At 35.9% G+C, this 14,598-nt stretch overlaps 1 protein-coding gene across 1 annotated transcript; it reads right to left on the reverse strand.

The window, feature by feature from the left end:
- Positions 1-11,114: 11,114 nt before the first annotated feature.
- Positions 11,115-14,445, reverse strand: LOC123874741 (exosome complex component RRP46). Its single transcript, XM_045920227.1, has 5 exons — positions 14,243-14,445; positions 13,670-13,796; positions 13,136-13,244; positions 12,194-12,392; positions 11,115-11,539 (listed from the first exon to the last, which is right to left on the reverse strand). Exons 1-5 carry the CDS (start codon positions 14,337-14,339, stop codon positions 11,415-11,417), a joined length of 657 nt encoding a protein of 218 aa, XP_045776183.1. The 5' UTR covers positions 14,340-14,445; the 3' UTR covers positions 11,115-11,414.
- Positions 14,446-14,598: the final 153 nt, after the last annotated feature.

Raw genomic sequence — 14,598 nt, forward strand, 5'->3', positions numbered from 1 at the left:
AATAATTTGGATGCTCAGCATAAAAGAGTAAAAAATCTTGCGCAGCCGGTAGATTCTAACGATTGTGTTACAAAAGAATACGTTGATGTTTTGGCAGAGAATCTTTCAAAAAAAATATCATCAATTAATCAGTTTATTACAGAAATAAATATTAAAGTAAGTAATTTGATCGAAATCACCGAGGCTAGTAAAGTAAAACATGAGCAAAAACAGCGTCGTAAATGAAATACATAAAAATGCAAGAGTAAACTTCCCTCGTCGACATGTTGTCATGAGAGATATAGACGATTTATGGCAAGCTGACTTGATTGATATGAAATCTCTTTCGAAACAAAATTCAGGTTATAAATATATTTTAGTTGTAATTGATACATTCTCAAAATATGCTTGGGCATTTCCACTAAAGTTTAAAAATAAAGATCAGGTATCTAAAGCGTTTGAATCTATATTAAAGAAAGGACGTATTCCAAAAAACCTTCAAACAGATTTTGGAACTGAGTTTTACAACGAAAATTTTAAAAAGATAGTCAAAAAGTTTAACATCAATCATTATTCTACATATTCCACTAAAAAAGCTTCTATAGTTGAAAGACTTATAAGAACTTTAAAAAATAAAATGTATAAACAATTCAGTTTCCAAGGAAACTACACTTGGACTAAAGGTGTGCTAGAAGAAATAGTTGAAAATTATAACACCTCTAAACATAGAACGATCGGTTTATCCCCTAACGCAGTTAATGAAAATAATAAGAAACTTATACTTCAAAGATTTAATGTAGGAAAACAGTTAAAAATCCTTAAGAAGAGAAATTTAAAAGTTGGAGATTTTGTGCGGATTAGTAAGTATAAAGGTGTTTTTGAAAAAGGTTACACTCCTAATTGGTCCACCGAAATATTCCGTATTAAAAAAGTACAGAAAACGAATCCTGTTACTTACCTTATAGAAGATGCTAAACATCAGCCAATTTTGGGCTCATTTTATGCAGAAGAACTTCAAAAAACAGAAAATCCTAATGTCTATCTTATTGAAAAAGTTTTAAAAAGAAAAGGAAACAAGATATTTGTAAAGTGGTTAGGATTTCCATCGAGTGAAAATAGTTGGATAGATAGAACGAATATTTTATAACTAACCAGTTCCCAATTTATTTATTGTTATTTAAGTGATAGTATAGTTATTTTACATTCATTGTAATAAAAGTAATGAAAGAGAGCAGTATTCTCAATTGGTTTATAAATCATTTACCATTTGAACTTCATCTACCTGGATATAATTACTGTGGTGCTGGTACAAAATTGTATAAAAGGCTTGCACGGGGAGATCAAGGTGTAAATAAATTGGATGAATATTGTAAACAACACGATATTGCATACGACTTGTCAACTTCATTAAGTGATCGTCATAAGGCTGATAAAATATTGATGAAAAGGGCTAAGCAACGTGCTTTAGCATCTGATGCAACTTTGGGAGAAAAGATAGCAGCAAATTTAGTTAATAAAGCTATGATAGCTAAATTGTATACCGGGTCGGGACTGACTAGTAAAGCCAACAATTCTAAAACAGTGTCGCCAAAAAAATCCGCTTCAGGCACTGGTTTGAAAAAACACTTTAAACATGTTGTTGCTCATGCAAAAAAGCATGTGCAAAAAATGAAACCCAAATGTAAGAAAATGGCTATAGAATTAGCCATAGCAGCGGCTAAAGAATTGACTAAAGACTCGTCAATAAAACTTCCTCGAATTATACCAATTCCAAAAACTGGTGGAGTACTTCCTTTGATACCTATTTTTGCCGGATTATCTGCTGCGGGTAGCTTAGCTGGTGGTGCTGCAGGAATCGCTAAAGTTATAAATGATTTGAAAGACGCTAAAAAACGTTTTACAGAATTAAAGAGGCATCATGAAAAAATGGAAACCCTCCATATAGGCAAAGGTTTACATATCAAACCGCATAGAGGTAGTTTAGGAATTTACATTTCAAATGAAAAAAACTAAGAGAAAGGCTACCCAAACGAGCGCTCACCAATATCGACATCATCAACCATTCGCAAGACATTCCTTACTTTCGAGGGGTGTTTATGAGAGATGAGATGCCAAAACATCCTTTTCGAAAAGAATGTGGTATAGTTAATTTGGATAGCTCCAATAATCCTGGCTCTCATTGGGTAGCCTATGCAAAAGTAAATAATGAAATTCAATACTTTGACAGCTATGGAAATTTAAAACCACCTAAAGAGTTAATTCAATATTTAGGAACTGGTATGAGTTATAATTACAAAAATTTTCAAGGTAGTCATCCTTATAACTGCGGTCATCTATGTATAAAGTTTTTAAGAAGTTTTTGGAATACACAAAATAAAATGTATAAATAGTTCAGTGAAATCAGTAAATATTTAGTTTACGATCATGTCTGTAACAATCACTATTACCGGGCACAAATCTGTGTTGGAATCATTTTTTCAACCTCCTCTTATTCTCGATGGTGAATATGAATGCGGTTTATTATATTTTTCTGCTCTGAACTCAATACCAAACATAAATCATAGCAATAACATATTTGCATATGGTGATGAATGTAAATATTTAAAAATTCCATATGGTACTTATGATTTATATGACATAAGAGAATATCTTGCGAGTAAGTTAGACAACTGTGAAATTGAAATAAAACCAAATAATAATACTTTAACATGCTCGCTTTTTTGTTCCAAAACTGTACATTTTGACGTAGAAAACAGTTTAGGACGCTTACTTGGTTTCCCAAATGTAAAACTTGAAGCAAATAAATGGCATGAGTCTGTTAATCCAGTTAACATTCTTCCCTTGTCTGTCATCAGGATCGAATGTGATCTTATATTCGGATCATTTAATAATGGGTTTGCATCACATATTATTCATGAATTTATTCCTAACGTTCCTCCAGGATATCGATATATAGAAATTCCAAAAAATATTATTTATCTTCCTGTTAATAAGAGTAATATATCATCCATAACTGTTAAAATCATTGACGAAAACGGTAACAATATTGATTTTAGAGAAGAAAATATCCAACTGAGACTTCATTTACGTAGAGCAAAATGATAGTGTTTAATAAAACACTTGGATATGAGGTGAAAAGAATCAATCATTTGCCTGCTACTAAAGCGCGTACACGTATTAAAGCAAATCGTAATATTGTAACAAAAAGAAACAAAGATTTTCTCCGATCACTCGGATTCAAAGTATGAATATTCTAAATATTAATAACACCCCAGTATTCGATAATTCTATCGAAAGTTATGAGATCCACACGTACAATCCATACAATAACAGCTTTAAAGAAAATGATGAAATTCGCATTCCAATACATCAGCAAGACATATACATATTACCATGTAATAGTTCAATTTATGTTGAAGGCTTTGCCACAGTGACTGGAAAAGATCAATCGGGGAAAGAAATAAAGAAACCTGTAAATTTTACTAATAACCCTGTTATGTTTCTATTTCAAGACATAAGGTATGAAATGAACGGTATTGAAATAGATCGCGTAAGAAACCCTGGAATAACCACAACATTAAAATCATACATATCGATGAATGAGGGGGATAGCAAAGTCGCAGCATTGTGGGGTTGGCAAATGGATGGTTTTAAAATGACAGAGGGATATTTTAATGCTGTTATACCATTGAATAAAATAATGGGATTTGCTGAGGATTATAATAAAATTATTATAAACTGTAAACATGAACTTATTCTGAATAGAAGTAATAGTAATTTAAATAGTGTAACAATTCACAAGGATGATAATATAGATATAGAAGTACGAACAATTCAGTGGCGTGTGCCGCATATAAAAGTTTCGGATCGTGAAAGACTCTCACTACTTAAGTATTTAGAAAAAGACAAACCTATTCAAATAGCATTCAGAAATTGGGATTTATATGAATATCCTTTACTTCCTAAAACTACAAAACATTCGTGGTCAATTAAAACTACTTCTCAACTTGAAAAGCCTCGATATGTTATTTTTGGTCTACAAACTAATAGGAAAAACAGTAAGACTAATGATAGTTCTATATTTGATCATTGCAAATTAACAAATGTAACACTGTTTTTAAATTCACAGTATTACCCATACGATTCACTTAATTTGAAATTTGATGAAAATAAATACAGTATATTATACGAAATGTACACTCAATTTCGTCAGTCTTATTATAATCTTCCTGTTGACCCGTTGTTTGATCTGATCACATTTAAAGAAAAGGCACCACTGTTTGTAATTGACTGTTCAAGACAAAACGAGAATTTAAAGACAGGACCTGTAGACGTACGTTTGGAAATTGAAAGTTCGCAAGATATCCCGGATAAAACATCAGCATATTGTCTTATAATAAACGATCGCCTCTTTGAATATAAACCCTTAAGTAATATTGTTCGCAAGTTGTCATGAGTGTCATCATTGATGTACAAGGATTCAAGACGGATTCCAATGAGTTTATAGTAAAAGAAATAGCTATATTGTGTAATAACCATATCCAGACTTATTTAATCAAGCCACCATACCCATTTTATAATTTAACGAAAACGGAAAGAAAACAAGTTTGTTGGATAGAAAAAAACAGAGGAATACATTGGAAAGAAGGTTTCATTTCATACTTAAACTACAAAGATTATGTAAACATGAATAACTATTTAAATAATAAACGTGTTTATGCTAAAGGTGTAGAAAAAGTGCAGTGGATATCGAAAATGTTTGGTTGCGATAGTGTTTATAATTTGGAAGATAAATCTTGCCCTAGCTTATTAAGTTTGTATGAACAATACGAAACGAATAGTGATGTGTTTAGTTGTTTATACCATCCTTCAATATGTGCATTAAAAAACGTGCTTGTTTTAAGAAAATGGTGTCTCGATAATAAAATTTTCTAAAAAAAAAATATATATCTAGTAGTTTTTATTTACTTTCCTTTTGTTAAGGGTTGATTAGTAATATAAGTATGACTAGCAAAGTATAGTCAATATTTTTATTAGTTGTTGATTAATACGACTTTAGTTTATTCATGTACATGGTCTAAGAAAGTCATTCCTTTTCAAAAACTCAAAGTAATCATCATAATTATAAACAAATAAAAATGATATTAAAAGTTAATGATTTAGTTGACGTTGTTATTGTAAAATGGAATTTGTGTGGGCTGCATCATGTACATATATTAAACTATAAGGAATACGATGGTATTCTGATATCAACGATCTCAAAGAAATCCAACATTTATTATCAAGGTCTTAAAGTTTCCGCACGCGTATTAAGAATAAATAATAAGTATGTTGACTTGATACCATCAGCTGATTAATGTGTAACTAAAACCGTCTGATTTTCATAAATAACCTTATAAAGCTGAGTCATTAGGATTTATCTGAAATTGACACATTAAAAGTAATTTGTTGAACGATTTAAAATAAACGATTACTTATATAAATCCAAATAATGCTAAAATGAGATGTCAATAGCGATAAGTAGGCTATCCAAGAATAATATCACCATTGAATCATCTTCGAGGAGTTTGTGACAACCTGATCATTCTCTTGTTACTGATTATATTTAACATCGATCGTGAAATTGGAAGTTGTAGCTCACGTCTATACGATGCGCGGCGCGGTGCAGCTACACCGCTAGACGCGCCGCGCTTTATCTAGAGACGTGAGCTACAACTCCCAATTTTACCCTACTTTGAGATCCTGATATAATAGCGGGGCGTGGCCGCGCGCCTACTGGCTTGCGCCTCGTAAATCCCGACTCGTTTCACCAAATTATGGGCTTTTTATGGCTTTTGTATCGGCGGGTGATGGCCGATGTGTTTTATGTATTACTTACTTGCTTATGTGCCTAGCCTGTTTATGTGTTGATTTTACAATCAACATTACCTACTCTTTTTACTTGCCTTATTCGCTCTACATTTTTGCATCCACAAAAGTAATGAAAAAAATAACCGCCTGAGCGTTTGAGGGCTTCTTCTCAGACAGGATGCGTTTAGAACCCACGAGGTTTTAGTTTTAATACTAAAGTTACGAGGGTTCTAAATGTACCCAGTAAACTTAAGTTTACTTTGGCATCTCTATCACCATTACCTACCTATCTAAATTTACTAGCTATGAATGTACCTTAAAGTTAATTTTCGGCATTTTACACAATTATTAGGTAGGTATATACTGAGAAGAATATGTTTCCAATGAATAAAGAAACTAAGTACCATACATTTTGCTATAAATAAAGGAAGAAATAAATAAGAAAATTAAAAATTAAGTTTTGGCAACCCTAGTAGAAACTGGAAGTAAAAACTGTTTTTTTTATTTCACTGACTAACTTTAGTTATTAAAACTTTATTAAAAGAGCTTTTAAAAATTATCGTTAACAAAGTACCTACCTATAAGTAGATAAGGGACCTACCAAAGAGCATAAACATTATCTTCGTGGTAGGTTTGAACTTCAAGCCTATACCAGGTGTAAATAGCAAATGCAAATACAGTAATAACTATTCAAATTCACACGATATTTTCAAATCGATTGGCAACGAAGGGACCAAATGACGAGGTCCTATCGAGATAACCCATCTAACCTTTTACATCAGCTGCAACCCTGGTACGAGCGTTTAACGAACACAAAATGTCAGGCCAAATTGACCATTACTTCATTGACAAGAGGTTTCCTGGGTTCGATTTCCGGTGGGGCAATTTGAGAAGCGACGACCTACCTGGCGCAGTGGCAAGCGCTATCTATGATGAGTGCTCTTCTTCTTATAATAAAAGGTCCTTGATTCGAAGTACCTAGAGGCTGTTAGAACTTTTTTTCTTGTCTCTGGTCTGGTCTGGTAAGAAGCCCCACCGAAAGATCCAAATCGGGGCTAACTACTAGTTATTTGTTGTTATAGTGGCAATAGACATACATACTTTTTGACAACTTACCGTACTGTAATAGGTAGGCATATTACGGTTTACAAGATGATCCGCTGATTGACAAACGGACAGACAGACGGACAGCGGAGGCTTGGCAATAGGGTCCCATTGACAACTTTCGGATACGCAACCCTAAAAAGCGGTGATAAGCAGAATATGTATTTTTATAGCCACTATAACAAAAACTTAACAAAATGGCCACCATGAAAATTAAAAATAAACAAGGTGTTATTTCCTGTATGATGGTACGGAACCCTTTGCGCGCGAATCCGAATCGCACATGACTGATTTTTAAGGCAGGTAGAGATGGCAATCGGGGTATGACACCTCTCACACCCGCGGTATCCCGCACCTGGTTAACGCAGGGGCTTTGCGGGTGTGCTACCCCGATTGATATAATAAAATTCCACAATCAATTTTAGACTTGCCTTTACACAAGTTTAAAAAATCTATTAAAAGTATGCTCCTGAAAAAATCTTATTATACAATCGAAGATTATGTAAATGACAAAAAAGCTTGGATTTGATGCGCTCCAGCAATACACGGCGCCGCAATTGCTTGTATACAGTATGGCATATTATTGTAAATTGTACATTTGAAAAGAGCAACCGCCGAGTTTCTTGCTGGTTCTTCCGGTAGGAACAGCATTCCGAACCAGTGGTAGATTATTTTGACGATTCAAAAGCACTTGTAAAAGTTTAATTGAATAAAAATAATTTGAATTTGAATTTGAATTGCCATCTCTACCTGTCGCGTACTATACGTACCTATATCCTCATAATCTGTAATGTAGGCATAGATCTTCTTTAAAACTGGTATGCCATCGTGCAATTTTCGCAGTCACTTTCCCACGGTGTCCCGTTCTAATCTTGCACCTAGTACCTACTGCCTGTTCACTAGGCGAGTGGCCAACGACCTAAATAGATGAGCCGTCGATAACGAATCTAGCCTTTGAAGGCTTCAAACATGTTGTTTGCGTTATGCACTTCGTTAACCTTTGCTAAGTGTTATCATTATCATCATTACTTTACATGTGCAATTTAATAAAGGTGCTAACACATTGGGGTGACAGAACACGTAGGCCCATTACGCACGGTCGATAGTTGCCCGACTACTTAGTCGACGGGCAACACAAGAATCTTTTGAATTTACGAAGCAGCGCGGCCGTAGCGCTGCAGCCGCGATGCCTCCGCGCGGCACATTGGGTATGATGGCGCCCTGTCGTGAATAAGTGAATTTTTGGTTACATTACAAAAATAAAACGGCCAAGTGCGAGTCAGACTCGCGCACTGAGGGTTCTGTACTCAGGTGTTTTTTCCAACATTTTGCACGATAAATCAAAAACTATCATACATATAAAAATAAATAAAAATCTGTTTTAGAATGTATACGTATTGCCCTTTCTTATTATAATACCCCACTTGGTATAGTTATCTTACTTTTAAATTGAAACACATTTCAATTTTTTTTAATGATGTAACCACAAATTCGCGGTTTTTAGATTTATTCCTGTACTTGTGCTATAAGAACTACCTACCAAATTTCATGATTCTAGGTCAACAGGAAGTAACCCTATAGGTTTCTTGACAGACACGACGGACGGACAGACAACAAAGTAATCCTATAAAGGTTCTGTTTTTCTTTTTGAGGTACGGAACCCTAATTTCTTTTAACTCAGAAAAAAAAGAATATTTTTGTTGCTGATGGTGCAAGATTGATTGGTAGGTATGCGATAATGCGAATGACGAAGTAGGTACTTAGCCCAATCTTTTTAATTGAAATTCTTAGTAACCATAATTTCTACGGAATCCAGTAAACTTAACTCAAGTATGCCTGACTATTATGGTATTTGATTCAAGCGGTCGATTCGTCGGAACAATGCAGTTCTGTAAGTAAAGCAAACAGAGCAAGAGTGTCGCTCGCGGACGCATCAGCGACATGTAAATGAGCGGCGTCGCTTTGAGGCCGCCATTTGCATGAGATCGCGTCGATCCGCCATCTTTTGTTGTCCTTTTTTTCCCGCCAATACTTCTTATTTAGGGTGTGGGCACAATGCACTTTTTTAAAGAATACATTAGCCATGTTAATCACGCTAAATATTTGTGTGTATATATGTGTGTATGTTTGTTACTCCTTCACGCAAAAACTACTGGACGTATTTGGCTGAAATTTGAAATTTCCCACGGGATTTTTGAAAACCTACATCCACGCGAACGAAGTCGCGGGCATCAGCTAGCTATGACCAATACTCTCTTTCCCGTCTAACTAAGCGTAAAGCGTAAAGCTAAGAGTCGGTGAGCTGGACCAATTAAGTATTATAGATGAACGATTAAACGGAATTCAACTTTTTATGAGTGTTTTTCCTTTATGTTTTAACTTGCCCCTTGCCGTCATGTTGGCACCATTGCATAGATATGTACACCGTCGCTTTATTCCTTGGAACTTAGGAACTGCAATGGTGCCAACATGACGGCAAGGAGAAAGTTATAGTGCCCGGCAAACAACTTGGACCTGAAGAGCGTAACTATTGAAAGAAAGTTGGCGAATCCAGGAAGCGTAAGTCGACGTATCAAAATCGTCGTGCATGTGCCATTCGTCAGCCAATCGCGTCAATGCTCAAGTTGTTTGCTGGGCACTGTAACATTTTAAAAAATTTAAGTGAATCATATCGGTGTACCACCGGTCTTACAGCAAAACAATTTATAATACGCCGCTTGTGTCCTTTATATTCGGGAGCGGCTCAGATCAGCATCACAAACACGCCGCACAATTACCTGCCTCTTGCACATTCACTAGGCTATTTACTTCACTTGCCTGTGATTTGAGATAATGAGAAGTACATTAGGTACCTACCTACTCATTAGAAATAGAAATAAATATATTATTATTCAATTATACTTTTAAAAGTACTTGGGAATAACCAAATTAACATTCAATGGTACTTCAGTGATACCCAGATGGGTACCACGGTAGTACCTACCTACTATTGAAGGTTTTCTACTAAAAATTATTTTAATAGGACTCAATGAAACAGCAATGTAGAACCAACCAGTGTCAAATGACTAATGAGCTCTGTGGCATCATTCAGTGTTAGACCGAGGCAAAGGATTATTATAGGATCTAGATAATAGAAATATTAAGGGAACAGTAAAAAATATTTGAATTATCTCAAGAATAAATCTATTTATTACTTTTAATTTACTCTAACAATTAAGAATCAATTACATAAAAATAAATATGAATCGCAATATCTTAATATAATGACAATGTTATTTACATTTTATTAAAAATTTAAAAATAGGTTAGGCACAGCGGCTATACCTTAAGGACCTATCTTTTTGATTTTCACATCCTTACTATTATAAATGCAAAAATAACTGTATATTTTGTTTGTTGGTTTGTTCTTCAATCACGCCACAACAGGGCAATGTATCAACGTGATTTTTTCGCATGGTTATAAAGGCCTGGCGAGTGATATAGGCTCCTTTTTATTGCGGAAAATCGTTTTCACAGGTTTTTTAAAACTAAATCCAGGCGAACGTAGTCGCGAGCAACAGCTAACTCAATCCACGGAGAGAATTAAGTATAGGGCTCTCTCTGTTATTTAATCACATAAAAATGACAGTGACAAAAACACAGCCAAGCCATCACAAACAAAACTATGTTTTCCGTATTCTATAAGAGAACTATCTATGTCAAAAACATTCGGAATTCATTTGAGAACACCTATACACGGTGAAAATTTAGTGGTTCGAGAGCCGTGGCGAAGTGAATTGCCTCAAGCAGTACTATCCATTTCGACCATTCATATTAACCCTAGTATTAAAATAAAAAAAATTGAATCGAGAATTTATTGTTTGGGAAAATTCGCGAACGTAGTAGGTCGCTTTGTCTCGGAGTGGCGCGGGCGCTTGCACTCGGAGCGGCGCGGGCGCTTGCACTCGGAGCGGCGCGGGCGCTTGCACTCGGAGCGGCGCGGGCACTTGCACCGAGAACGGCGCGGGCCCCGGCACTCAGAGCGGCGCGGGCACCTGCACTCAGAGCGCATGCGTATTCGCCGCCTACTACTAATGTTTCTCACAGATTCGAGTTTGTGTCGAAATATTTTTTTGTTATCAAATAATTAAAGTGCTTAGTTTTCCAAAACAAACAATTTTAGTTGATAGTATTGCTTAAGGGTAGTTCATATAGCCCTGGCTCTAAAACCACTAAATTTTCACCGTGTATAACCTAACCCATAGGCATAACTGGTATTGTGTGACACAGCTTTCAAATATAAAATTTTTTTTTTTCTTTCTTTCTTTCTATGTGTGTGATTGGTAGGTCACTCAAAATGGCTAACGGCCGCCGACTAAGTTATTTGTCTTCATAATTTCTATGGGATTACGTAACAGAGAAAGCCCTATACTAACTTCACCAGCGGATAGGAAGTTGGTTAAAAATACAAAAGTCCCGCTTCAACAAGCGACATGTCACTGTCAAATAACCCTGGAGTACTTCTTGACAATATCTCTGTAGAAGTCGAATACTACATCACTAGCAAGACGACACTGAGCCAATGCTTCCTCGTACGTGTCCTCGCTGAAACTGCCTTCAGTGAAACCTGCAACCAAAAAAAATACACATCTGAGCATATCCTGATGTCTTTCACATAGACATAGCTGATAGGACACAGGTCTCTTGTAGGGACTTTCACACGCCACGGTCTTGCGCCGCTAGCGGGTACTTGCGAATCAGTTGATGTTGTATAGAAGCAGGCGTTATTTTGTGGAAGTCCATGATAAACAAGGAACCAAAAGCTTAATTTGCCAGACCAGACAAACCACTCGACGTACGTTTACTGGAGCATCCTCAGGAGATGTAGACCTTACAATGCCTAATTGCGGTGCGGGGACGAAACGTACATCGCGTAATTTGTCTGGTTTAGCAAATCATAGAAAATTAAGCTTTTGGTTCCTTGTACGTATCATGGACTTCCACAAAATAACGCCTACTTCTATACTACATCAAATGAATCGCAGGAAGTCACTGAAATCAGGCAGCGTATTTGATGATGTCTGTCCACCTAGTAAGGGTCTTAAATTGCAATGCTGCGCTTTGCAATTTAAGAGGTCGCCGGTGGAGGTCGCCATTCTAGCACCTTGGGACCCCAACGTCTATCGGTTTTTCGAACTCAGTGCCACTTCAGTTTCGCAAGCTGCTGAACTAATAAATAAATTTTATTACAAGCAATTTTTTCTTAACAAAGATTGCTCACCAGTAACAAGGTTTTTGTCACGGCTGTCGAACACGAAGTACAGTTTCGCCCTGGCGTTCTGCGCTTGCTGATGCGTGGGCTCCAGTACAAGGTTGCCCACTTCGTCCACGACGGAGCATAAAGCAGCCACCACGTGACGCATGGCCACGCCGGAGTTAATGAGGGCTAGGCAAGCGCTATTGACTGCACACGTTAGTAACTGCAACAAAAGTAATTCAAATGATAAATTACCGCCACATGAGTTAAACCTAATTAAAGTAGCTCGATTCTGTAAAGCCTGCATCTATCATTATTACAATCGTAATAGTTGTTATTGGCTAAAATGCTATTATTGCTGCAACAATGCCAGCCAATAGTGAGCGAGCGTCAACCAATCAGAGATGATTGTGATCGTGACATTGTAGCTGTCATCCTAATATAATAGAGCTAGTAAGACTACCATTTTTATAAATCGCACTTGCAAAATTCGCAACCTAACGCGGACTAAAACAGTCAATCTCATTTGGACAAATCAACAAACTCGCTTTAGCTGTTTTAGATTTCTGCAAAAAGCATAAAATGAAGCTTTATTAATGTCATTCTGACTGTCTGTCCACATATCACGAGTCTCTAACTCGTAGACGGATTGAGTTACCAAACTTTTATTTCTTCCTCTTGCATGTGGGCCGTATATAGTTTTAGACCATTTTTGTGTTGGGGTCTATCTTAAAAACTAAAGTGGTTAGGTTAGGTGAAATTCCGGTATATGCACCATATACTGAATTTTAAACAAGAAATATTGGAATGGAATTAACAATTTATAAAGTAGTTTGCTGTGTCCAAAACATAATTATTGGAATACTTTTTTGTATTCCAATTATAATTTTGCCCGACTAGCACTTGGCCGGTATTTTAATGTTAACATTTTTATAGGAATTCCGAAATTGCCATAAAAACACTCACCCCTCCATAGTTCTCTAGCTCTTGTATAGTCAAATTGATACCAGTGCGAGGGTACAGGCAGCCCAGTATAGCTGTCTCACAAGTCTGTCGGATCACATTCTCTTTATATCTGGAAAAAGATTGAACTGTAATAAATATAAGAATTATAAGAAGGGCTTATTACTAGCGAGCCATGTTTGACAGTAACGTCTATTGACAACTAAATATTCAATACCAGATGATGCCTGCAACTTTGTCCACATCGAATTAGGTTTGTTAAACATCCTGTGGGAACTCTTTGATTGTCCGGGATAAAATTCTGGGTAGCCTTTGTCCTCCCACAGGATGTAAGCTAACTCTGTACCAAATTTCATCAAAATTGGTTAAACTGTTGGGCAGTTTAAGGCTAGCAGACGGACAGACAGCAAAACTATCGATCCAAGTTAGACAAGGGTTCAGTAACTACATTGCATTGTTAATTACATTGCAGTCTCTATGTGGTGGTACTGCACTCCTAGGAAATTCTAGCTAAAGAAAAGAAATCAAAAAACATACCTATCAGCGACAGAAGGTTTTCCCTCTTTACTGCAGAACAAAACCTCAAGGGTGGCCTTCTCTATGCTCTGACTGGTAGTCTTGATATCCAGTGGGCCATTCACACTCGCTAGCACTACTGTATCACCTGAAAATTCAGAAAAACAATCATGATATACAAATCATGGAGGAATTTCATAGCAATATTATAAGTGCAAGTTCTATGCAAAATATCTATTTGTTCGATAAACACTGATTATAAATACTTAACACAAAACAGCTTGCATTCTGGAGAAGGATATGGGCTGTACATGGCTGTAAGTATCTTAGTTTCAGAGGACAGCCAAAATTAAAAAAGAAAAAGCCACACAGCTCTATCAATGTTTCAAGGGTCACTTACTGTTGCAAAATGCATAAATTGTTATTAGGATACAGACATCATAAAAGTTTTTGGAGGTTAGAAGTTTGTTTACAAAATTGAAAATAATATCAACGCAATATCTACATAGTAGCTACATACTGTTAACATCTTAACATTCTTTGATTCTTCTAGGATAAGAAAATGATTGCAAATTCCAAATATTAACTACTTACCTTGCGAGAGGATAGCCGATCCATCTGATTTACTAAGAAAATTAAGTTCGCATTTCATTGGTTTTAGCTTAAAGTCTTGTAAATCTTCCGCTCCCATGGTATAGTATATATATATTATGTGCGTTTAAACAATTTAATTAGAAGATGAAAAGATTTTTTATATTATTAAGCAAACATAACCTCCAAACATTGTAATTTGTAAATAAAACACAGAGCAAAGAGTACGTAACCATTAACCATAGAGTAGGATTATATTATGCCACTAACCACTGACACGACACATAGTACAAACCATATCCATTTTTTGAACTGGCTTTACGGCTCTGAGTTATGATCTTTTTGAGCCACCATATCCC

This window comes from Maniola jurtina, chromosome 19 (assembly GCF_905333055.1).
Source record: "Maniola jurtina chromosome 19, ilManJurt1.1, whole genome shotgun sequence".
NCBI lineage: Eukaryota > Metazoa > Arthropoda > Insecta > Lepidoptera > Nymphalidae > Maniola > Maniola jurtina.